Source organism: Lycium ferocissimum, chromosome 5, assembly GCF_029784015.1.
Source record: "Lycium ferocissimum isolate CSIRO_LF1 chromosome 5, AGI_CSIRO_Lferr_CH_V1, whole genome shotgun sequence".
Classification (NCBI taxonomy): domain Eukaryota; kingdom Viridiplantae; phylum Streptophyta; class Magnoliopsida; order Solanales; family Solanaceae; genus Lycium; species Lycium ferocissimum.
This window is the reverse complement of record NC_081346.1, coordinates 62901304-62928198: the sequence shown is the minus strand read 5'-3', so window position 1 is coordinate 62928198 and position 26895 is coordinate 62901304. Positions and strand designations below refer to the sequence as shown.

Genomic DNA, 26895 nt, shown 5'->3' with positions numbered 1-26895 from the left:
TCTTCAAAATATAATCTAAATATGTGCTCCATTATACGAAGTCTAACCAAAGGTAAGTCATTACCTACGGACGGCCCAACCGCAACACCAACAACTCACTCATTTGCGTTGCCTTTCCGCTAAACCTCAGAACCAAAATGGTCTAAGCATAATCGAAATCTAAATTAGAAATCACGAAGAATGATACTAATATTTTTACTATTCATTTTAGGTCAATTCCAACCCTAGAAATTGGGGAAAACGGGCCCACAAGGGCAAAATGAAAAATTTGGAAGAAAAATATCAAACTAAGCACTGGGTAATCATAAACCAATCACTAATTGCTGATTTAACTCAAAGATTGGCCTAATTTCTAATTTCAAGCAAAACTCCCAATTTAGGTATAAACCCTAAGTCTTCGATTCCGAAATTCAACACTAGAAATGGAAGATATATGATTAATAAACTTAGATTCGTCAAGATCTATCATAAACATCATCAATTTCCTCATACATGAGCCTAGGGAAAAGTTCATCAAAACCCTTTTTTAACTTCCATCACTAAGGGGTTATTAAAGGGAAGGGAGAAATCTTAGAGGATTGTGATTAAGGAAGAGTAAGGGAATGGGCAAGATTTACCTCCAAGAATGCCTCTAAAATATCTCCAAGAACTGTTCCCCAAGACTCTAATTTTGAAGTGGGAAATAATGAGGGTCTAAGGCTTACTTGAATCACACTTAATGAAAATAGCTGGCCCGTCACCGCCACGGCGGTAACGGTGCCGCTACAAAGCCTATAAGGCCGCCATAGCGGTATGGCCAACAATACGCATGGCCGCCCTGCCGCTCATCACACCGCACATAGCGCCGTGCCGGGACTCGCACGGTGTGCCGCCATAGCGAGCACTAGTTACCAGAATCCCCCGATTTTTCTAAGTCTTCAATCGAAATTCTGAGCCATTCCCGAGGCCATCTGCTCACAAAACATATACACAGACCTACACAAAAATATGTTACGAACGCGCTCGCGGCCTCGAAATTCCTAAGGAGGTCTCGTTGACCGAGTTAACCCCCGACGCCTTAGTTTCAATTCCCAACCCAAGTCCCAAAATGCATCCAAGTGTATTGGGAACCGAACCAAATACACACACAAGTTCTAAACGACCAACCGAACCTCTCGAAATCAACAAAATTTAAAAAAAGGTTCATTTACCCAAAAGTCAACTTGGGGTCAACCATTTTTTACTTTTAAGCCTATATTTCACACTAGTTGCCCGAATCCAATCTAAACACCTCGGGAAGAGTGCCAATGGTCCCCTCGAGTAAAAAATGAGCTAATCGATGCTAAAAAATAGGTGAAAATTCCTGAAAGACTATAACGACCAAACGGGTCGTTACAGTAGGCATCATGCGCCGATAATAGTTAGCTAACATATATAAAGGAAGAGAATGAAGAATAGACATACTCTCAATCAAGTATAAATACCACACTGTCCCAAAATAACAACTCAAGCACATAAAGATCAAATAGACGAATCGTAGCCTATGGTGAAGCACCTAAACGAAAGTCTGCCAAGTTTCCCACGATTCATCAGAATAACCACAAACATCAGTACAACCAACAATAGTACTCCGTAACTTCAAGTCATAGCCTAGGAGAAAGTCTTTACTCCTCGAGTCCATCAATCCCCCAGTATGTATCAATCAGGCACTCGGCGATCTCAAATTAGTAATCAACCAGGAAGTCAATGTCCACGCGCACCGTACAATACAATAAATAACCACAACCAGAATCAGATGTATGAGTGAATGAAATATGAATGCACGAGCAATGCAATGCAATGATACACACATGCTCCGGGCGGATACCTCCATGCCTCGATAGTCATGACCCATAGGGGACTCGCGAAGTCCATGTACCTGCAGCGACGTACAGCCCGATCCAATATATGTTGCGGAACGCGCAACCCGGTCCAATATATGTGTTACACCTCGAAAAAAATTTCGTTAGTACACAGTGAGTAAGCTAATGAAGAGCACGAAGTATGCGATGTTTCGATAAGTAAGAAATAGCATTTGATGATTCTAAATAAGATTTGAAAGACATTCGATGTTAGGCGAGAAAGTTGCCAAAGAGCGTGTATGCGATAAGTATCGCGAAAGATTTTATGAGTAGTAAGTGGATGAAAACTTAATGATGTGTTGAGGAAGAGTTATAACGCCCTTAGATTGTTAATGAAGTATTAAAAAGTCTTTGAAGGTTCCATAGGAATCGGGAGATCAAACGAGACGACGGGATCGAACTTGGCGACAGGAGTTTCACGGCCATTGTGTTCCACGGACCGTGGACGGGTCCGTGGAACCGCAAACAGATGGAGACGACCGGTCGGTCATGAACCACGGCTAGCTTCATAGACAACATTGGGTTCCTGACCGTGGAACAAATTCGTGGAATACCCGCTGAAATGTTTCAAGTCTTTAAATGTGTTTCCAACTTCATTATTTCATTCCCAACATCTCTCCACTTCTCTCTAAAGTCTCTAGGGCTTCATAAATATTTCATGAACAAGGATCCAAAGGAAATCAAAGGTGATTATCATCAAACCAAGTGAATCAAAGTGAGAGAACCCATTAAAGTTCATCAAAGACAAGGCATTCAAGTGAAGGAAAATCTAGGGTTTGGCTCAAGGGAGGTTTATGCCATCAAGGTTCAATCCTACACCCTCTAAGGTAAGTTTTATGATGTTTCCATGTTGTTTGAAGTATTTGGAAGTTGAAACACTTGGATTACCAAAGAATATAAGAAATGGGTCATGAATGTGTGAATAGTATCACTTTTTAGTAAATGTTTGGAATGAGTTACGATTCTTGATGCTTTGTGAATATGATCATGTTATAAACGATAGTGAGAGTATGGAAATCGACATTGTATGTGAATGAACGTATTGTCAAGTTATGACTATGAATATGGATAAAGTGAAGAGAATTGTGAAGTAAGAGTAATGTAGATGACTAAAAGCTATTGTGAACGTTATTATTAATGTTTGGGAGTTGATATGTAATGCGAGGGAAGTCGTATAAATAAAGGAGATGTTGTCCGATTTTCTCTAGAATTAGTCATGAATGCTAAGCTATCTAGTATCTAATATGAGTATGCACTTCAATGAAGAAGGTAGAACGTGAGCCTTGAAGAAGAACGCTCGAAGTGATAGAATAGTTACGAAAAGGTATTTAAGGCTAACCCTTCTTTCATAAGGCATAGTTCTTTGGCCAAATGTTTATCTCCCTACGAGTTTATGATACTCTCTAATGATTCTACCTCCAGAAGATATTAAGCTTATGATGCTCAAATGTTACGATTGTACTAAGTTCCTTATATGACGAGTAATACTCTAGGGATAGAAGATAATGAATGACAATAGTAAAATGGCTAAAGATAGATACGAGCTTATATGTATGTGTGCCCATGAGAGGCTATTGTGAACCCCGAGCTTATACGGACGGGTAGAATATAGTAAGTATGTATATATGTATAGCTATGTATAACGATGTGCGCACACCACCGATTGAGTACGAATAACACCGAGCCTTGGTAGGGCCGAATGCAGACAACCCCCGAGCCTTGGTAGGGCCAGGCACGAGCCTTGGTAGGGCCAGGTACGTGAAACATCGAACCTTTGTGGTCGGGTACGCTATATAAAAGTTATGTATATGACATCTATATGAGTACGAATATGCTATGTATGTGACATCAACGGGAGTACGAATATGTTAAGGCCATGTGAGTGCCAAGTAAGGGCTATGAATATGCAATGTATATGATATGAGCATGAGTATGAAAGGAGATATGAATACGAATATGAAAATAGACACGAAAGGTAAATGAGCAAGGATACGAATGTAAGTACACGAGTACGCAATAGAAATGGAACGTCCCTATGGAAAGCAGGTAAGTGCCATGACGATGATGCTATTATCTCCCATCCTATGTGGTTTCATATGTTGACTATTATGCTTTCATATTGATATTGATCATGCTTTACATACTCAGTACATTCTTATGCGACGTCCTTTTGTTTGTGGACGCCGCGTCATGCCGCGGTGGCCAGGGAGACGAGATTTGATCCATAGCCGTATTATCCCCAAGACGTATTACATAGCGAAGCTCATTTCGTGAGTCTGCTGACTTTTGGTATAGATTTTTTTTGTGTATATATTCATGGGCACGGCGGGGTCTGTCCCGCCCATACGTTATGATATGATGTACCCTTCTTAGAGGCTCGTAGACATTGTGTATATGGTTAGATATGCTTGACCTTGTCGCCCATATTTTGGGATGTTGTTTTGTCGCACTCGTCGCGCGTGTACATTTATATGGGCATAGCGTTATCGATGATATAGATATGTTGTTGCTCAAAGAGATTAGAATGATGAATGAGAAGCATGATATAATTACGTGGCTCACCTAGAATGTGATGTATAAGTATGTTAAGGGGTGCCCGAGTGGGCTAGCACCGGGTGCTCGTCGCGGTCCTCGGGTTGGGTCGTGACAATATGTTGCGGCGCGCAACCCGATCTAAGTATATGTGTATGAATGCATGCATGATATCAATGCCAACAAGAGTATATCAATCACAATCGTGCCACACATGGACACATATCCCAATATCAAGATCAATATCAATTCCTTCTTTTTACAAGTCAATAACCAATAACTGAGAGATACGGATTCACAACCATGACTAAGTCACTAAGTATCACGTCTAGTATCACACACGTCGCAATAAGCCAATAGATCACAAAAAGGCAACAAGCCATAATCAACAATAATACCAAGCTCAGCTTATATTAGAGTACCATGAAAGATGAGAATGAGTGCACTGCATACTATCAATGAATGATGACAACATATCAAATCAATGTACACGCAGCGTGGACACATCTCTCTGATATACAAAGTCAAGTTCTTTCCTCTATCCAAGATAATACCCAATAAGTGAGGGATAGCAATTTCACGATCATGATAAGACGACTAAACTTCAAGTCTAATATCACACACGTACCAACAAGCTAAAAGATCACAACAAAGTAACAAGCCAAATATATCACAATAAGGCAAAAAGCCATTACCAAACAACAGTACCAACCTAGGTAATCCGTCCCAACTTTATACTCAAAGGCGTAACATATTGTCTCCGATAATCGCTAACCCTACATATGCTTTACTAATCGAAGTCTAACCATAAGGTAAGCCGTAACCTACCTGGTAGCCGAGCAGGAGCCACGAACAATCACACCTTTGCTTTGCCTTTATGGAGTGCCTCCAAATACTCAAATTCTAAGTTAGAAATAAGAAACAACAGTACCCATATTGCTATACATTCATTTGAATTAAAATCAACTAAGTAAAAGGGTGAAAACGGGCCCACAAGGAAAAACTATAATTTCGTGAAAGAATCGGGTTCAATATAGTCAAAATAGTACTCCATGAGTTCAAATGAGTCCAATGATGCCCATATTGCTATACTTTAATTCGGAACCCAAAAAAGTAACCCCGAGCCCCCAAGGGCAAAATTGGAATTTTATTTCAAAATTGGTTTACCGATAGCTCAATTAGTCTACATCCATAAAACCCATTCAAAAAGCCATCATCTTGATCCTCAAATCCATGATTTACCACTTTTCAACTTTTGGGTTCAAAACCCCAATTTCTACAATCCAAACGCGGATATAAACTATAAACAATGAAATAATCATGGAAAAACACCAAATTAAAGGTTATATACTTATGCTCTCATTGAGACTAGAAAAACGCCGTGAAAATCACCTCAAACAGAGTTGTAGAACTCAAAATATGCTCAAAATACTAAAATGTTCGATCTGTCCATTTAAAACACCGTCCAAGTGAATTTTTTACTCATCGCCTTCGCGGGGCACCATCGCCTTTGCGAATATAAATTTTTCGTGTTGACCAGTCAACCCAAAATTCCTTCTTCGCACGCGGGACCTCCTCGCGTTCACGAAGAACAAAGTTTGCACCAGAAACCAGTAATAACAATTTGAAGTAAAAAGGCCATAACTCACTCATACGACGATGAAATGCGACGGTTCTTATTGCTATAGTTCCAAAATTACTATACGGATCTACGGCTCAAGCAAAACACAAAACGGAGGTCGTTTGCTCAATATGATACCATTTTTGCTCAAATCGACGTCGAAACTGAAACAAACACCATACAATAAAAAATCATCCAAAACTCATCGAAATCTACAAATTTGTGGACAAGTCCAAAATCATCATATGAACCTGCTTGAACTCTCAAAACATTCAAACGGGACCGTCTTGACCGTGGTCAACTCCAAATCATCTCAAAAGCTAGTTTATCAACCAACCACCTAAATCACACCCAAATCTCTCGGGAACCGAACCAATGACTCGAATAAGTCATAAATCACATTTCGAACCTAATAACACTTTCAAAATTTGATTACGGGCACGTTTACCCAAAAATCAACTTTTCGTCATCCATTTTTCACTTATTCAACTTAAAAACTTCTAAATTTCTCAAAATCAACCAAGACTCACCTGATCACCTCGGGGACCATTCCACCCATCCCCACAAGTCAAAAACACTCCAACGACGATGGGGAAAGGTTCAATAAGGGTAAAAAGGGTAAAGTGCCTAAATGACCAAACGGGTCATTATAATTGTGATGAGTCGCCATAGCGGACGGAGATCTGCTGTGGCGGACCCGTGGTAGTGAGACAAGGGATCGCTGGCACGCGTCCACTATGGCGGACAAGGGATCACTGCAGCGGACGACGCGGACTAGAACCTAATAAATGCTAAGTGAAACCCTTTTATTTCTCATTCCTTTAATTCTTGTTCCTAAGCACTTTGGAGGCGAATTGAGGAGATTCTTGGATGATTCCTCTTGAGGGTAAGTTCCTAAGCTTGAATTCTTTCTTTTACATTCCTTAAGCATGAGTCCATGATAGAAAATTCATAGAACTTAAGAAGGAAGATGGGTTTTGGTGTTTCTTTATTGAATGAGCTTTAGTCCTTCTAAATGAGATTTGTTGGTGTATTTGACTAATCTAAGAATGGAAATTGTTGATTTAGTAACTAATATGCCTGAATCTTCCATTATTGTCGATGAAATTAAAGATTGAAAGTTAGGGTTTGCACCCAAATTGGGGTTTTTTGACTTGAATGATGTATGTGACCTATTCTTAAGTTAATCTAGCAATTGGATAGTAGATTTGAACTTTTAGAATGTCGGGTCACCGATTTCACTCTCGAAATAACCATTTTACCTTTGTGGGCCCATTTTTCCCTTTTTCATAGTTATTTTTTATTCAAAAGATAGCCTAGCAATGTGGGTATTGTTCTTCCTATTTTCTAACTTAGAATTCGATGATGGATAGACTTTGAGTACTTAGTGGCTCTCCAAAAAAGCAAGGCGAATGTCTGATTGTTAGTGGCTCCCGCTCGGCTGCCAGTAGGTTATGGCTTACCTTATGGTTAGACTTCGGTTAGCGAAGCATATGTAGAGTTGGTGATTGTTGGAGAAAGCATGTTACGCCTTTGGGTATGAAGTTGGGATGGATTACTTAGGTTGGTACTGTTGATTGATTGTGGCTTGTTGCCTTGTCGTGATCTATTGGCTTGTTGCCTCATTTGTGATACTAGACTTGATACTTAGTCGTCTTATCGTGATTGTGAAACTGCTATCCCTCACTTATTGGGTATTATCTTAGATAAAGGAAAGAACTTGACTTATTACTGATATCGAGAGATGTGTCCATGTGTGGCACGATTGATTTGATACGTTATCATTATTCATTGATATTATGCATTGTACTCATTCTCATCTTTCATGGTACTCTGATATGAGCTGAGCTTGGTATTGTTGGTTGATTGTGGCATGTTGCCTTATTGAGATCTACTGGCTTGTCGCCACATTAGTGATTCTAGACTTGATGTTGAGTTGGCTTATCATGACTGTAAAACCATATCTCTCATTTGTTGGGTTTTGTCTTGTAAAGAGGAAGGAAATGATTCATTCGTGATATGGTGATACATGTCTATGTGTGGAATAATTGATATTGACAGATTCTTATGATATATGTCCATGTGTGGCACCATTAATATTAAAAGATTCTCATTGGCATTGATTTCATTCATGCATTCATACTCATACACTTGGACCGGGTTACACGTTCCGCAATATATATTTGGACCAGGTTGCACGTTCCGTAATATATATTTGGATCGGATTGCACGTTTCGCAACATATATTAGATCGGGTTGCACGTTCCGCAACACGTATTGGATCAGGCTGTGCGTCACAGCAAGTACATGGACTTCGCTGGTCCCCCATGGGTCATGACTATCAAGGCGTGGAGGTATTCCGCCCAAAGCGTGTGTGTATCATTGCATTGCATCGCACGTGCATTCATATTATATCTATCCATATCTCTGATTTGGTTGTTGTACTTATTGTATCGCATGGTGCGTTTTCGCATTGATTTCCTTGGTTGATTATTGAGTTGAGTTGTTGTGTGCCTGATTAATACATACTTGGGGATTGATGGACTCGAGGATTAGAGACTTTCTCCTAGGCTATGACTCGAGGTTACGGAGATCTTTGTTGGTTGTACTGGTATTTGTGGTTATTTTGAGGAATCGTGGAAAACTTGGTAGACTTGTGTTTAAGTGCTTTACCATCGACTATGATTGGGCTATTTGATCCTTCTGTATGTGAGTTCTTATTCTTGGACTGTGTAGTGCCTATACTTGATTGTGAGCATGTTCATTCTTCAGTCACTTCGTTTATATATGTGAACTAACTGTTGTCGGCCTATGATGCCTACTTAGTACGTGTTGTTTGTACTGATGCTATCTTGCTACACTATTTTTTGGGGTGTAGAGTGTGTGACAGGTTCTATTCTGATCCTCGAGAGTGTTTTCTCGAGACGGTGTTGTTGGAGACTTAGGGTGAGCTACTGCCAGATCTGCAGCCTGAGTTCCCATTTTTCTATACTTGTCATCTACTTCCAGACAATATTCCTTTTGGTGTTATGAGCCTTGTATGAAAACATTCAGATAGTTCTTATTATATATTCGGACCTATGTGTTTATTAGTAGCTCTTGTACTGACTTAGACCAGATGCCTTGGGTAGAATATGTATTCCGACCCATTAATTTAGGATTCAATTTGTGCTGATTTAATTAAATGACGTGGACCTCTAATTGAAGGTCACATGTTATATCTGGTATTGTAAAACCGACGTTAATGAAAAATGGCATGGATGAGCCGTTTGGTAACAACGATTGTCACGACCCAAAATCGCCTAGTCATACTGGCACCTACCATTTCCTACTTTCATGTTCTTGAAGTGTTTCAGTTCCTGTGCAAATGACATGATCAGCAGCATTATCTGTGCAAATGACATGCATTTCGCAGCGCTGTCGATTCATTCTTCTTCTTCAATTTCTTCTAATCACTGACACATGCTCTCCTGTGTGCTTAGCTTGTTTTGCTCAATTTTGTCCGTTTATGCTTTTCGAACATCCTTTCCTATAAAACAACACAAACACATGAAAAATAACATAAAAAACACTTAAAGGAAAAATCAAAAGCTCAAGAAAATGGTACCAAATGTGTCGTAATTTCACGGCGCAAAGTCACATGTACCTAAATGAACATCCTATGCATCCTCGAACCTACATTACAAGCTCACATAGTCATTTGAGATCCAAACCGAGCATTCCTTAAGTTAGTGGTGATTTAAAAATAAGGGCAAAAAAATATGGCATGATACTTGTGACACTTGACATTCTTTGTGAGTGTGAGTGATCTTGTGTATGTCCCATGATTTGATTTTGTATGTCCCATGATTTGATTTTGATATATTAAGTGTTTGGCTTTTCTTTATCTTGAGGGCACATGGATTGCATAAAACTTGGGAATCCATAGGCTTCTCGGATTGTTGCACATGTACACATCTAGTTACTAGTAGCGTCTAGTCGTCATTTGAGGTTTGAGATTCATGAAGTGATTGTTTGATTGCTAAGCACTCTTTGAGTTTTCTTGTACAAATTGTGGAGTTGTTTTTGTACAAGTCACATGCTTGTAAATTCATAAATTAGTACCAACCATAGTCATTCTTACTTTGTTGTTACTGTACCAACCATAGTCATTCTTACTTTGTTGTTGCTTAGTTCTAGTTTTGTTTTAATTGCTTGAGGACAAGCAAGAGTTTAAGTTGTGGGTGTTTATGTGCCGTGAAATTACGTGTTTTTCATACCCTTTCCTTAAGCTTTTCTAGCCCTTTAAGTAAGTTTTAATGTTATTTCTCATGTTTATTTTGTGTTTTCAGAAATTTGGAATTGAAGTGTAAAAGATTGCCAAAATTGAGAAAAAGATTATTTTGATGATCGTTTTGTTGAGGGCGGAACCGTTCTGCTGAGGGGCGCAATGGGTAGCAAAATGAGATAGAAGTTTGGAGATTTTTCAGACCATCTTGCTGGGGAAGTAATCGTTCTGCTGAACACGGAATGGTTAGCAGAATGAATCTGCTATCCATTCCACCCTCAACATAATGATATAAATGATGGCCCAAAAGAAAGGCACCCTATTAATTCTTTTGCCTAATATCTAATGAAAGTAAATTTTTAACAGGAATTTGCACAAATGAAGGTTTCTGTTTAGATTTTGGCCACTAGTATGTTAGTGAGCTAAATTTATTTGCAAAAAGAAAAATCCATCTAACTACAACAACACAACTATAGTTCCACAAGTGAGGTCTGGGGAGGATGGGGTGTACGCAGACATTACCCGTACCTTAATATTTTCAATAGACCGCGGCTCAATAAAATCGTTTTTCCAAAAAAAAAAGAAAAAAAGGTCAAAAAAATATAAGAGTAAAATCTATGATGAAAATATTGAATAAAGATAACCAAAGTAAAAGAAACAAGAAATCCATTTAACTATTTTTAGAAAGCAAATTTAATCTATTGAATTTAGGGGGACAAAATTGAAAGCATAGCTTCACTAAAGGCCATACATGCAAATAATCCCTTTTTAACATGAATCCTTAAATTGGGCCAAAAATCTAAATTTGTTTCTTTTTTTTTTTTGCGCAGATTGTCCTCATTTGGGGTGGTCTTTAATTTTTGCCCTTCCTTCATTTTAAGGCCCTTCGCCTAATACCGTGGGGTTCGGTCTTAAAAAAAAAAAAATCGCAAGGCAAAATTTTATTTTTACCCTTCAAATCGATGAGAATTCAAAATTAAGGTATTTGTTCGCCCGTAATGCCCAATTCTACCTTATATGGGCAAATTTTGGGCAAAAGTTGAAGACCAATTGGGATAAAACCCTCAAATAAGGACAATCCCCCGCAAATCGCTCCAATTGTGCCCTTCGTTGGGGTGGTCTTTAAATTTTGCCCCCTCAATTTGAAATCTTTAAATTTTCCTTCGCTTAAAACCCATAGGTTCCTGTGTTCGAACCCACGCGCGAATAAAATTTTTTGCAAGTTTAAATTTCGCTTATGCCCAACTAAGATACACTTTGCGAAGGAATTATTGGACCCGGCATACTTATGCCTTATGGGCGTACTTGGCATAAGTATGCCGGTCCCAAGATTTTGATAATTCATTCAAAAGTGTTTGCCGATCCGCAGCCTATTAAAAATGCCCCACCAAATAATCTCTGGAAGGAATTATCAAAGTTATGTGACCCCATACTTATGCCAAGTTCGCAAACGAGTATGTCGGGCATAAAATGTGTAAGTTAAAGACAGACACACGCGACCCAAACCTTGTTTTGCGATTTTTTTTTAATTTATGCTTCGAGCGGGGTTCGAACTTAGAACCTCATTATTTTGGCGCGAAAGTTCAAAGTTGTAAGGAAGCGGCAAAAATTAAATCAAGAAGGGGCGCATAATTTAAAGACTACAAATTGCCACCCAAAAGAAGGGCACTCCGCGCAAAAAACACAATTGTTTTCAAGACAGGTCAAACATAAAAGCCCATGCCTGTAAATAACTAAAAGGGGTTCTTGATTTTCTTTCACTGCAAAATTCTCAACTTTAACAAAGCGACCAAAAAATGTCAAACATTTAACACACACACACAGAAACGAACTCTGTTATACACAACGCTACAAAGGTAATACGTTTACACTTATTATCTTTTTTTCAGAATTTTGTTTGTCATTCTGATAGTTGGGATTTAAATATCACTTGAATTTGGTAGCATAATAGTTCATCTTTCTGCAGTTTTTTTTGTCTTAGAAGTTATGTATTTCACTATTTCTATAGATTCATCCAATTTGAATTGAGAATCTAATTTGATATGTTTCCATAGTATACTTGCTAAAAAAAGCAGGGATTTCAGCCGAAATTTGTTAATGTTAGGGTTTATGCTGTTTTAATGATGTGGGGTTGACAGCAACACAAATAATGCATCAGCTTCTCTAAAAAAGGTTTAAAAAATTCTTCAATTATCGAGCTTAAGGTTACAATGACATGGGTACTAGTTATAAAGCTTGTCAATCCTTTCCGTTGAGAGTTGTTTCTTTAAACTTACTATATTTATATGTTTATTTATAGGCAGAGTACCTAAAGTGGTGCGTTTTATTCAGATCCCCCTAAATTATACTCCCTCCGTCCCAAAAAGATTGTCCTCTTTTGACTTGGCACAAAGTTTAAGAAATAAATGAAGACTTTTGAAATGTGTGGTCCAAAACAAGCCTTTGATATTTGTGTGGCTGTAAATCATCTCATAAAGTTAAATTGTTTCTAAATATAAAAAGGGGACAATCTTTTTGGGACAGACTAAAAAGGAAAGGAGGACAATCTTTTTGGGACAGAGGGAGTACTTGGTTATTACCGCTGTACTTGACTTTTCTATAATTGTTACCCTCTCAAACAATAACTGGTCCTAATTACCTCCTTATACTTGGCTTTTCTATAATCGTTACCCCCTCAAAAGAAAAATGGTAAAAGAAGGCAAAATTGGTAGCTGAGGTTTCAATGACATGGGTACTAGTTAAAAAGCTTGTAAATCCTTTTGATGGAGCGATGTTGTTTCTTATTACTTATTATTTGTATATTTATTTATATGGTTGGGCCATTTCTTGAGTTTTTCATGGTATCATTATGGAGAATCAGAGGCAAATCTAGGATTTAAGCTTTATGGGTTCAGTTTTTAAGGTTCTTAGGATTGAACCTGTTATAAGTTTAAAGTTATGGATTCATATCTACTATTTTGTTGTAATTTAGTTGGTTTTTACACATAAATTTATGCGCTGCGTCAAAAGAATTGGGTTAAGATGAACTCGGTATTAGAAAGCTACATCCGCCTCTGTGGAAAATACATGCTTATCATCTATGTATTTTTCCAATTTTATCTCATGTCCTTGAAGGGATATGATTTCATTCATGGTGATATTTACCTAAAAGTTGTGGTAATATGCTAATTTTTATTACTTCCGTGCAGAGATACCATTGATTTGTTATCTTAGTTGAATAATTCATACGGATTTGTGGGTCTCACGAGGAGGGTGGAGAACAGAATTACTTAGAAAAGATGCTTCAGATCCGGCTTAGCAAGCCAGCCAGTGAGAATGGCGGAGGCGCTAAGTCTTTGCCTCCTGACACTGTTACAGTTGCTTGTCCTGATCACCTTGTTTTAGCTGATCTTCCTGTAGCCAAGAGCCTTGGTTCAGTAAATGCTGCATCTTTGCTCAAGACTGTTGGCCGTAGGTCCCGGCGCCAGCTTGGTGAACGAGTACATTTTTGTGTCCGCTGTGACTTTCCAATTGCTATTTATGGACGTCTGGTGAGTATAGAATGTTCAGCTGTTATTTTTTGCCTACTCTTTTGTTGTTATAGTTGTCTTGAGTCCTCTGTCTCCATGGTACAACATATTGTTCAACCAATGACATTCCAACTATTACTGCTTAATACTGGTTGTTTCCACCACAAATGAGAGATCAAGACTAGGCTACGTGCTGGCTGCTGCTACTTAGTACAACTTTTTATTATGGAGTGAGAGGAATTGATTAATGGCATCCAGTGGATGCAGAAGCCAGAAGTACATAATAGAAGGAAATTAAAACAGCTCCATACAAAGAGATCTAGACTAAAAGGATAGAGAGCTGACAAAAACTAAGAGGCACTCTTGAGAGCTTAGAGGTGTAAGATTATGCCAACTGAATAAGTTAAAAATACACCTAGACTTTACAGAGTGCGTAGGAGTTGATACACCATCAAAACATCGTCTATTCCTTTCTGACCATATACACCAAAATATACTGGTTGATATCATCCTCCAGATCTTCCTGATGGTTTTGTCAACTTTCCAAAGGCTCCAGCTCTTATAGGCATCCTTAATGTTGTTTGGCATAGCCGAAGAAAGTCCAAAAATAGAGAGGAACGTATTCCAAATGTTTGCAACTATTTGGCATGTAGGAAGAGGTATTTGTTGGTTTCCAGACATTGATGGCACGTTTATCATCTATTCACTGTCTGAATGTTCCTCCTGCTTAAGTTATCCTGTGGCAGGCTTCATAGATTGCTGTCCAAGGGAAACCATTTGAGTCTTGGGAGTAGTTTTTTATTATCCAAGATGAGCTTCCAGGGCCATTGCTCAGCATTCCCAAACTGAGTTAGTGAAGATTTATAGCCTCCTTCACTGTGTGTATCCCCTTCTTCTCCTTCGATTTCTGTTCCTATCTATCGTTTCTTTTACTTCGATTATCGTATTATTTTGTGGTAGTTTCGGATTCTTTTTTCAGATAGCTTTATCATGCTTTTACAGTATTTGGCCATGTCTTTTAGACTGCTTTGAACGGGTTGTCCTTGTGCCGAGGGTCTACCGGAAACAGCCTCTCTACCTCCCAGACTAGGATTGGGGTAAGGTTTGTGTACACTCTACCCTCCCCAGAACCCACTTGGTGGGATTTCACTGGGTATGTTGTGTTGCCCCAACTTATACTATCATCTGTGCGGTCGAGGAAAGTGAAGAACTGCAGTCTTTGTAACAAAATCAGCAGTTCCAGTAGTTTCCAGTCCTGAAAGTTCCTTCTAAGCCGTAGACCTCTTGCAAGATTTTGTCTGGCCTGTGCATTGAAGGAATCAGCGTTTCAGGCAATTTGAAATAAATTTGGGAAATCCAGCATCAGAGGTGATCCATGGACTATGGAGCCATGAATCTTTTGACAATTTAATTTGATTCCTGAACCCACCTGGTATGTGATATTTTGAGAGAAGTCATCCCATAAATTCCTGACCTACTTCCATAATCCAATAGCATGAGGAGCCCTAGATAATTTAGTACACCACTTATCTTGTGACCCATGTTTTGCTTTTACTACTTACTTCCAAAGAGAATCGTCGCCTTGTCCATATTTCCATAGCCCCTTCATTGACATGCATTTGTTGTCAGTTGTCAGATCTTTGATTCCCAAGCCTCCTAGTTGTTTTGGCATTTTCACAGTTGCCCATTTTATTAAGTGGAATTTGTGCCCCAAACTCTTGCCTTCCCACAAGAATGATCTAATGATTTAGTCTAATTGTTGCACCACCATTTTTGATATTGGAAATAGTGACCATCATATAAGTAGGAATACTTTCTTATACACTGTTGATCAGAGTGTGTCTTCCTCCCATTCATAACTATTGCGGTTGCCGAGTAGTCAGTTTTTCTCAAACTTCTTAATGACTCCACTCCATGTCTCTGTACATCTGAATCTGGCCCCTAATGGCATCCCCAGGCAAGTTGTTAATAAATGGCCAGTGCTGCAATAAAGAATTCCTTCCCGTTCCACCATATTTGGAAATCATTGATAGGATATATTGTGCTTTTGAGCATATTAATCTGTAAATCAGAGAGCTTCAAATATAGATAGGGTGTTGAGATATAAAATATGTGATCTCTTAGCAGTACAAAAGAGAGCATCATCAGCATAGAGTAGGTGAGACATCTCCACAGTTTCACCAGAGTTTAACCCTGAAGTTCTCTGGCTTTATTCAGTGATCTGCTGAGTCCTTAGCCACAATGAAGAGAAAAGGTGAGAACCCTGCCTTATGCCCTTTTGTGGTGAGAAGAATCCCACAAGTTTCCCGTTCACAATTACCGAGTATTTCACTGTGGTGATGCAAAATTTAATCCATCTAACCCATCTTTCTCCAAAGCCCTTTTTACTTAGTACAGTCAATAAATAGGAACAATTGATTTGATCAAAGGCCTTTTCAAACATCAAGTTTGCATAGAATTCTAGGAGTTTGTATTTTGTTTCCAGTCAAACACTTCATTTGCATTATGTGCTGCATAAGTGGTATGTCTGCAGTCTGCCTTGAATGAAAGCACTTTCATGACCTGAGACTATTTTGCCAATCACCTTTTTCAGTTTCTCTGCGAGGAGTTTTGCAGCTATCTTATATGCACTACCAATCAAAGTAATAGGTCTGAAGTCTCTGAGTTCAATTGCACCTTTCTTTGTTGGAATAAGTGCAATGAAGGTAGCATTACCAGACCTAACCATGCTGTAGTTTTGATGGAAATGGTTAAGGTCCCATTACTTGATATCTCCCTCATGCCATCACTTGGTTGACAAAATATTTCCCTTTTAAATCACTCATGCTTTACATAATATTTTTTACATTATCCACACTCCACAGAACTCAAGTGGCACCCAAAGATGAATATTGAACTTTCAACTCTATTTAAATTAATCCCCCTTCAAGAATAACAGATTTTTTTGTTTTATGTATGTCATATGTTGCAGAACTTGCTTTTGTTTTAAAGATTATGCATTTATTGAATAACTTGTCCCCTTTCATGCACTAACTGGTTAATGCTTTTCTTATGTGTGTAATGTGGCAAGTCTAGCAGATGTCTTTCTTATTACTACGAAACGGCTGTATGCCATACACTAACTGGGTTATGCTTTTTAAAAGCTGGTGTATGACACGTTTTGGGTGACATTATTAATGTTATGAACTGTTACAAAGCACTATCAATGTTATGCATTACATTTCCTTCTCACAACTATATGTTTAGTCAAAATGATCTTGATTATCTTTTTTTTTTTTTTTTTTTTTTTTTTTTTTGCAGAGCCCATGTGATCATGCCTTCTGTTTAGATTGTTCCAGGAGTGATTCTCTCTGCTACCTGTAAGCTTGTATATCCTGTTTCTCCACTTGTAAGAGTAAAGTTTGTTATTCTTTAGGATATAAATTTTAAACTATATATCTCATATTATTTTGGACATCTCACGTTTAAAGCTGGCAAGTCTAAAGAGGATTGCAAACAATATAATGATTTATAGTGGATTCTGCTGCTTGTAGCAGCATGTGGTACTATAATGTGTATGTTTTAGCTCTTGGATGTTGTACATAAAACTGAATTTGACGTTCAGATTTTGTCAAGTCATGTTTCAGTATCATGACTACCTGGATTTTCCTTTTTTTGTCAAGTAGACTGGGGCATTGACATCTTGGTTTTTTGTTTAACCCAATGTCAACTTAGGCTAGTTGTTGAAATCTATGTTGCTTGGACTCTTCAAAATCCTTGCTGCACCCAATGTCGACATGACATGAGCGTGGGTGTGAGGATCCACAACGGATTTGGTCAACTTACCTTGGGTGCTTTGACTACGTCTATGACCGAGATGTATAGATTGATTGGGTATTTGGTTTGATTTTTGGGTTTATGTCATATATATAGTTATCCTAAGTATGAGAATGTTTTGCTATTACACGAGATATCTTGTGAAAAAAATATTAGGTGTTGTATTTTAAAAAAATTAAATTTTATTAGTTTTAGTTCAATAGCTTTAGTTAATCGAGATTTATATTTCGTATGTCGTAAATATACATTTAGTGGTCGTATCCCAACACCCGTATCCGCAATCAGAGACAGATCCATTCCCCCGAATCCTAAAATTTGTGTGACGAAGAATCCGACCTTTAGATCCGCACCCAAGTCCGAGCAACTTAGGTTGAAATACGGTTATTACAAATTCTTCCGAGTTAGAGAGATATTGCTCCCGTCAAGAGCTTCATCAGCCAATGGCAGATGGTTGATTTTAACTCTGACTGGGCCTCCCTTTTCTCACCGAAGTAGATTATTGAGAAAATTTTGTATTCTTATAAAGAGTATTTGAGATTGTCACAATGCATGACCTTGAGACTTGTCACACATCCTTATTCAACTGTTATTGCTACTTAATTGTTTGTGAGGAAACTAGGTTGATTTGTTTGGCCTGCATTACCGGTTCCATACTTGTCTCACTGATTTAATGAGTGTGGAATCTGAACTACTTGTTTTATTTATTCAGCTGTGATGAACGAATTCAGAAGATTCAGACAATTAAATTGATGGAAGGGATCTACATCTGTGCAGCTCCGCATTGTCTCAAGTCCTTTCTGAAGAAGTCTGAATTTGAATCTCATATTCATGAGAACCACAGTGATCTCCTTCATCAAACTGCAGAAAAAGATGGAAATGCTTCGGAATCTGCTTGTGCTAGAAAACCTGCAGCATCTGAGTCTACAGTGCAAGCACCACCTAGGCCTTTATTTTCCCCTAGTTCAGGTTCTCAGGTACATGATCGTGAAGACAAAGCTCATCATTCTCAAACTAGAGATCAACAGCCTCCTAGGCCTGTTATGCAACCAAAGCCGCCACCATTCACCGGGTCAATCCAAAATCATCAACTAGAGCAATCTGATAGTAATCCCCCTCCAGGCTTTGAAAGGCCTGGCATGCAAAACCGGTTACCTCAGCAAGGTTTTGACACGCAGGTTCACTTTCCGGACAAGCAACAAGGGATTATGGGAGGTTCCCCTTTTCCTGAATATCCTATGCAGATGCCACAACCTCACGGCTTTGCTGTGCCGATGAATTCGAATCCAGGTTTGGCTCCTCAATTTGGTTATAATCAGTTTGCACCTGATGGAGCCCAACCATTTTATAGTGCTGCTTCAACTCCTGAAATGGGAGGATCAGAACAAGGGTCCTTGCTAGGTTTTCCACCTGGTGCTGCAGGAAATATGAATTTCCCAGAAAATTACCCTCGGCAATGGAATATGGGGCCCGCTGCAGGTCAACCTCCTCCGGATGGTTTCGTAAGCGGTACTGATCCTCAAGGAAGAGCGGTCTTTTTCCAAGGAGACTATGGAAGGAACAACGGTGTAATGCCCTCGAACCTGCCACCTCCGCCTTCAACCAACAGAGGAATGGAAGGTGGACTGAGTAGTAATTCAATGGACACCAGAGATAATAATAAGGGTATATTGATGCCGCCACAACCTATGTCCCTCCCACCACCCCCACCTTTACCTCATCACATGTCACAACACCAGAGAGGGGGGAGACACTACTCGGGTGATGCACATGATGGACAGGGCTATCGTTGGCAACATGAAAAGCGTGATAGTTTCGGAAGCAACCAGGACTAGTTATGTTCTTATTTTTCCTCTTATATCTTCTTCTGTAAGAACAGTGCTCATTTTGTGTTGCCTAAAGTGTGTCATTGTCTGAACTATCAACGTTGTTTTGTTAAAGCTAAAACGCTGATTTCCCTGATATTTACCCTGCTTGTTGTTCATACAGTAAAATTTCTGTAGCATGGATTCATTCTGCTTAAAAAGTTTTTCAAGATTCTGCAGCTTCTAAATTGAGGCCAGCAATTATATATTTGACCATTTCCTCTGAAGCATCCAGGCATTATCAATAATACAATAATAGTACTATATGCAAGCAGCAATTATTTAACTAACAATAATTGCTGAATAATTTATTAGTTCAATTATACATATCTTATAGGCAAATCATGTTGCAAGCTTACAACTTGGTTAAGACCTTACAATAGATTGCTTTGCAAGAAGTGGATGTACATAATCAATCGATCTACTATGCTTCAATCCCAAATTAGTCTTCCGTATCCATTTAAGATAACGTACACAATATATGTGCAAATTACAATCTCTCACATCTTGGTGCCCCTCGGAGCACTCGATCTCCATTCACTTCCGATGAGAAAGAGAAAACGGGAAAGAAACCAAGATGTATGACAAAGGCTATTGAGACCCCAAACCCCAAAACAACCTTACCCACAAGAAAGTTGAAAAAAACTTAACAAAACAAAGAAAATGGTTTAGCTTAATTTCTTCTTTTCCAAACTCAATCTTTGAACCTTGCTAACACACACTGCATCAAATTTATGATACAACTGCCACAATTTCCTGTATGCCATTAACACACATGCATCAACTTGGTCTTCATACTTCTCATAGAGCGCAGGAACTGTAAGAACAATCAGAAGGCCTGCATAAATAAGAACCTGAAAGTCAATTTCTGTTGTCAAGAACTCTTCGTCTCCAGATTTAAGAATAATGTAACTTACTAGTGTAGCCCAATGTGAGGAAATCGGTCAAGCCACCAATGACAGATACCAGAATCAGCCCCGTAGAGACCTTAACAAACATATTTGTGTCCTTACCAAGGGCAATATCCTCAGAAACCGACAATAACATGTTGATGTGATTGCGGATTAAACAAGAAGCTTCGTTTACCATTTCTTCAGAGAGATGCAGATGTGGCAGAGGTGGAGCTGGTCTGTTACAATTTTTTGGCAAAGGTTCAATTATTAAATACCAACGACTATAATTCGAGAAGGTTCATAATTAGATAAGTTGATAATAATATCATGAACTACCAATCTGGAAGGAAGGCACTAAAAGGTCTTATGATAACATATTTAACTATGAAGAAATCTACAAAAGACCATGCTTAGAAACCTCTCTATGCTACCTAGTTCGTGGTTGAGGATTAATCTCATTAAATTTGCAAGCAGATACTTGAGAGACATTTTTCCATTCCCATCCATGTTTTGTTCTTTTTTTTTTTTCCTTTTTAACCTTGGTGTACGGGCCAGCTTGCGCATACCTCGACTATTTCCAGAGGTACCTGTTACCTCTCACCAGCACATGTACTGAAAACTCTGTCCACCAAGGCTTGGACAGATGGGAAGAAATCACCTAGTGTTTTGTTTTTGTGTGTTTACTTCCTTGTTCTCCAACTTTCCATCAAAGATCAGTAATGGAAGTCCTTGTCCAAGCAACACTGCCAACATCCATAATAGTTTATATAATATCGAACTATCAGCTGATTTTTCTCTGAAAGCTGTGCTTACTATACTGCACTGAGGAATTATAAATTTCTTTGCACACAATTTACCTTAGAACTATTAGAAACTAGAGTCCTCACAAATGTAGCATGTTTTGGAAGGGTTTTAGTGCTTAACATGGGATATTTTTAAAAAGGGGACGTCTAAATTATAATAGGTGCTACACATATCAGAATGACTTGGACTGTAAATCATTTGCTCTTGCACTCCCATTGGTCTTTGAGAGTTGGAGTACGCTTCCATGTCTTCTTAGAGTAAAAGAAATGATGCCAATGTCCATGAGACAGCTATTTATGCTGTTGGAAGAGGCGAAAAATGCAGAAAAGCAAAGTAGGTCCAGAGTGTGGACACTCTTCACTATGTATTACTTGGTTGATCTTAAAAGATAGAAATCAGAAAAGCTCCGAGGACAGAAAAACCTCTTACTTGTTTTGATTTTATCATTTTGAATCATTGTAAGTAATTACAGGATAATATTTTTTGACGGATTTTGGGTGATCTCTGCGCTTTGAAGAGAGCATGGTATATGGCTATATGCAATACTTTAGTTTTTCCCCCTTCCCCAAAGGCGCCAATGCTGATTCAGTTATCAAGAATAGTTGGTCATAGATATTCAAACATTTAATAAGAAATGAAACAGCAAGGATGGCCAACGGAGCATTACTAGAAGCTTTGTTTCAATTAGCTTTTGGAAAAAGCTTATATCTCAGCCTCCAATAGAACCTCCACCCCTCCCAGGGGAGCGCAAGAAGAGGAAAGGTTTTCGGAAAGGTTTTCTAACTTCAAAGTAAAATCATTTCGGTTTACTACATGCCAATCACTTGCTTCATTCCCTTATCCTAGTAATAGACAACCACATACCCAGTGTAATCCCACAAGTGGGGTCTAGGGAGGGTAGGATGTACGACCTTACCCCTACCTTTATGGGGTAGGGAGGCTGTTTCAGAAAGACCCTAGGCTCAAAAGAAAAGTAACCGACGCAGGATTATAAGAAAGAAGACATCAAAATAGCAAGATACAAAGTAAATGCAGCAAAAGATAGTAATACACATCAAAACATAGGAGACTACACGATCATTGAATACTATTACTAAAAGGGAATGATAAGAGGAGGGGGCGAAGTATCAAAGAAGCAGATGTGGATCACCATATGAAGCAAATGAATATCCTGGGAATTGTGTTTCTGGACAAATAACCTGTCAATATCCCGAAAATTTAACCCCCTTTCATAGGGATTGGCATACTTAGAGCTTTGTGAAAGTCTAACCCAAAATTCATAGTTTAAGAACCCACATATTTTCGATTAAATTACTTATACCTATGTTAAGCTTACATAAAACCAAGTAAACACACCTCATCAAAACTGTATATCGTATTTGAGAGATGTGAGATCATTAGAACACAGACAGCTAACTGAAAAAACCTTAACACAAAAGCATTTGCAAAAGATTGTTGTTATTTACCTGTTAAGAATTGCAGCTGATTTAGCCCATAGAAACAAAATGGTGAACAGCAGAAAGAAAACACTTGAGACTAATGATAAAAGTGTATAACCAGATCTCTCAAACACTACCCAAGCAAACAATGTTACTACAAGAATTCCCACTGTCACGTCTTTTCGCCTCCATAGAACAACATCAGCAACTGTTTCAAACAAACTACAACTGGATCAATCACAAAAAAATGACCAAGAAAGTCCTTTAATCACAAGAACAATTTTTTCACAAACAGTTAGTTGACCAATGTCAATAGAAATTTCATCAATCCATATGTCAGCAAGGATGAAAATATGGATGAAAATCTCTCTTAAATTTCATTGATCGGGGCTTTAAATAGAACTCTTACTACAACTAAGAAACTGAATACAACTAAAGAGGTACTCCCTCCGTCCGTCCCAATGTATGTAGCACCTGTCGCTTTTTCAAATGTCAATTTGACTAATCGTTGAAGCTAAATTGAATTAGATTAACTTAATATTTTAAAATTAAAATTTAGATATTCACAAATTCTATGAAAAGTACTGTAAGTTGCAATTTTTCGCGTACCAATATGATATGATTAAATACATTATAAATTATTGGTCAAAATTTACATAGTTTGAATAGATAGAAGTAAATATCTAGAAAAACTGTAGCAGTAATGGATGCAACATCTAACACCATATCAAGAATTGCATTTGGGATAAATATGTAAATCAGATTGCAGACAAACCAAATTATGAACCTAACTCCATCAAACAAGAATTGACATGATCATGAATTTGAATTAGATGGACTTACCAAAACCTCCTCCAAGGATCTGATGAAGACTTCTTTGTCTGTTAAACAACTTATCTGATGGACCCATTTCTCAACAATCAACAAAAAACCAACTTCAAGAACTCAAATGAAAACAACTTCTATAAACAGAACAGAGAAAAAAGGCCACAACTTTGGTATGTTTAGTCAAAATTGTGTATACTTCTTTACCAAGAATCAAACTTTTCCTACACTTAGTTTGATGGAAAATGGATGAACGTTGAGATATGGTATTAGTGGCACAAAGATTACAGCCTAAAAGCATGAAAACATACTCATGACTTTGTTTTTTGCACTGTTTTTTCAACCCCAAAGAATAAAGAAAAGTTAGAAAGTGGGGCTGACAGGTTCAATAAGTTGCCTTTGAGAATTGATTTTGGTAAGAAAAAGGAAAAGAAAATAGATTGAAGGGGTCCCACTTAAGGAAGTAAAATGTGAAGACAGAGACATTCCCTCTTGCATCTCACAGCTAAGCATGTCATGTGGGGCTGCTCATGCTGTGTTTTCCTCTCTCTTCGTAATAATTTTTCTAGTAAGTTTGGTATTCCCAGTATTTTCAACAGGAAATTTAGGAGGTAAATGATTTGGGTGATGAATGGAATAATTTGTATTAAAAAAAAAATCGTAAATAGAAATAAGTTTAACTTATATATAAAAATTATACACGAAATTATCACACAATCGATGTACAGTATTACTCCTCCAATTTCATGTCCAGTTAAACACCATTACATAAAATGAGAGCACATGGATTATAATTATTGTATTAGATAACTTATACTGTATTATTTTTCAGGTTAATTATTATTTTGTTATGATTAATTATATGTAATTATCTTTTGCATGATCTAATAATATAAAAATAAGGTCTAATACATCAACAATCTCTTAAATTTGGCAGCAAATTTTATTTGGACACTCGAACTATAGTTTATTCCAATTGTGCATCCGTTCAAATTTTGATTTTTTTTCGCGTGTGTTCTCAAGGGTCTATTAGGTAATTAAGTTAAGCATATAAAATATGTCACATTCTTCAATTATTTATGTCAGCCCAATTGAAACAAACCTGAGAATTTACGGCTTATTGAGGCTAATGCGTATAATTAAAGGAGGTGACATATTTTACATGATTAACTAATCTATGTAATAGGCACTCGAGAACACGCGAAAAAGGTTTTTCAAAATTTGAACCGAAATTGCCTAATAGAAATATTTTGTCATGTGTTCAGATGTTCAATTGGAGCAAGTCGTAATTCGAGTGTCTAAATGAAATTTGCTAGCAAATTTAAAGGACTCTCGATGTATTAAGCCTAAAAATAATTTACAGTCTCTATAGGTAAAAGTGAAACTAAATAAATACACCTTTTGAATGATGACTATAAGGTAGTTCATCTGATCTTAAGTGGGCGGATAAAAAGGCAAAAAAAGAAGAAGAAGAAGAAGAAGAATTAGAAGAAGAAAATGCACTGGCGAAAAAAGAGAAAAGATCAAGTTTGCTTTAGTTCACAGAGCTTCATCTTATGTCCTACTTTGACCAGCAGAGCATAAATTTTAGACAAATAAACAGCTCGTATAACAAAGTTAATTTAGCATAGTATGAAATGAAAAAGAAAATTCGAAGTGTGCAAGTTTTAAACAGTAATTGCAGAAAGGTATTCCCAAAGCCTTATTTTTGTAATTAAGTATATGGTTTGACAGTTAATAATGTGAGAAGAAAATCATGAAAGATCAAAGTTCAATTTAGTAAGAGGCGAAAAAGACCTTAGGTAATTTCAATCAATTTGTCAAGGCCTTGGCAAATAAATTTATATGAGACATATACAGATATACTGATGAAATACATGAAGAAATACAATATATGCAAAGCAACCCGTATACTATTATTATTGAAAATGTGATAGATTAATAAAGTTTGGAAATACTTAGAATTAATGTCATTGATTCACAAATTTCATTCTTGTCTCCAACTTAATGAATCTTTTAGACATTGTAAAAGATACTTCACTTAACTAATTTTAGATGCTGATGCTAGTATTTGAGAACAAAATATTCTTTCCTTCCTATTATATGAGACCTTAGCCAATGAAGGTATTTCCTTCTCAGGGATTGTGATGTGAAGCTTGGTCATGATGACAAGCATGGGGTGGGTGAAGTTGTTGATGCCCTCCCCGATGACGGAAAATCTCTCTTGGGGGTTTGTAGCCCATTTGATGGATCAATCTCGTGTTTGAAAAAGGCTTTCGAAAATGAAGAGCGCCCTTTAAAGAAGGGAAGCAATGTGCAAGGAAAGAAGCCTACTTTTTGGAAGGACTATGCTAGATCTTCTAACCTAAAAGGTGAGGGATGCTACTCGAAGCTTGGCATAGGTTCAATGTGTCACGACCCAAACCGATGAGTCGTGACGAGTGTCTGACCTCTAGCGACCAAACACCCCTGAACTCATATCTGAACCTTCCTGAACATCAAGGGCCCATAAACATCTTAAACTGAACTCATATTGCCTCATAAAAAGGGGTGATATTAAGAACTCTGTACAACCTGTATGTACATAAACATGTTGAACGAACGATGCAAGCCAGCTGGGCTGCTACATATACTGTACACAAAAGAATAGAAGCCGACAAAGCTACATCATCTGAATATGACATACAACTGTCTACAGACCTCTACTAGAATAAAAGTTGTAGAAAGGACGGGATAGGGCCCCGTCATACCCATACGCCTGTACATCTCAAAAGGATAGCATACCAAAATAGATCGGCTCCGGATCGATGGAGTGTACTGACTACCTTTATTTGGATAAGTCTGCTAAGCTAGACCACTGGTCGGTACACGAACCTCGCGGGGTACGAACGCGCCCCGCAGCAACGGGGAGTCAGTACGGATAATGAACTAAGTATGTAAAGCATAAGAGTAGCATAAGCATAAGAATTATGAACTGAATCTGGAACTCAAATATCGACCGCCCCGTCCACGTAGATTTGTGTGGTCGGTAAGATTCTGCAAGCATGCATATATACGTGGCCCGACAATGCCTGCGGCACACATAACTGCATGATTCTCAACGATAATCATGCTCATGTCTAACAATGTAGGTCATACGTATATATGCGTATATAACGCCTGTCAAGCCTCTATGGGCAACCCATCATATCGTATCGGCCTCTCGGCGGCCATCATCATCATATACACTGCTGCAGTACGTGCAGCCCGATCCTTATTTCATCATAATGGTGCACCAGCTGATCAGGTGGTAATGCGTATATAATGCTATTCCCTTTCCTCATACCCCATATACATATAATACTCCCGTATATAACGCCTTCTGGTCACGGGTCAATGTGCATATATATAAATGAATGTAATGCATGAATAAACTGTATACATAGAACTGGACCCATAAACAGAAGG

The 26895-nt window shown here is 38.1% G+C and overlaps 2 protein-coding genes across 3 annotated transcripts; one reads left to right on the top strand and one right to left on the bottom strand.

Annotated features, from left to right (window-relative positions):
* Positions 1 to 12002: 12002 nt before the first annotated feature.
* On the top strand, positions 12003 to 19631 carry LOC132057025 (E3 ubiquitin-protein ligase HAKAI homolog). 2 transcript variants are annotated; one of them, XM_059449456.1, is made up of 4 exons: positions 12003 to 12156; positions 13489 to 13830; positions 17110 to 17168; positions 18335 to 19631. In XM_059449456.1, the coding sequence occupies exons 2-4, from the start codon at positions 13579 to 13581 to the stop codon at positions 19455 to 19457; spliced, it is 1434 nt and encodes a 477-aa protein (XP_059305439.1). In that variant the 5' UTR covers positions 12003 to 12156; positions 13489 to 13578; the 3' UTR covers positions 19458 to 19631. The 2 variants fall into 2 exon arrangements, with proteins under 2 accessions (XP_059305439.1, XP_059305440.1); XM_059449457.1 differs by having other exon boundaries at positions 12041 to 12135; positions 13514 to 13830.
* Positions 19632 to 19765: 134 nt separating this feature from the next.
* On the bottom strand, positions 19766 to 23844 carry LOC132057027 (reticulon-like protein B12). Its single transcript, XM_059449458.1, has 4 exons — positions 23467 to 23844; positions 22651 to 22831; positions 20405 to 20616; positions 19766 to 20325 (listed from the first exon to the last, which is right to left on the bottom strand). The coding sequence occupies exons 1-4, from the start codon at positions 23531 to 23533 to the stop codon at positions 20156 to 20158; spliced, it is 630 nt and encodes a 209-aa protein (XP_059305441.1). The 5' UTR covers positions 23534 to 23844; the 3' UTR covers positions 19766 to 20155.
* Between the last annotated feature and the right edge of the window lie 3051 nt (positions 23845 to 26895).

Bases quoted from the DNA above. Each gene is read 5' to 3' on its own strand.
- LOC132057025 (XM_059449456.1), top strand. From the start codon at position 13,579: ATGCTTCAGATCCGGCTTAGCAAGCCAGCCAGTGAGAATGGCGGAGGC. The intron at 13,831-17,109 runs GTGAGTATAGAA...TTTTTTTTGCAG, and splicing joins TTGCTATTTATGGACGTCTG to AGCCCATGTGATCATGCCTT. The intron at 17,169-18,334 runs GTAAGCTTGTAT...TTATTTATTCAG, and splicing joins AGTGATTCTCTCTGCTACCT to CTGTGATGAACGAATTCAGA.
- LOC132057027 (XM_059449458.1), bottom strand. From the start codon at position 23,533: ATGGGTCCATCAGATAAGTTGTTTAACAGACAAAGAAGTCTTCATCAG. The intron at 22,832-23,466 runs GTAAGTCCATCT...TGTTTGAAACAG, and splicing joins GATCCTTGGAGGAGGTTTTG to TTGCTGATGTTGTTCTATGG. The intron at 20,617-22,650 runs GTAAATAACAAC...AAATTGTAACAG, and splicing joins TCAGCTGCAATTCTTAACAG to ACCAGCTCCACCTCTGCCAC.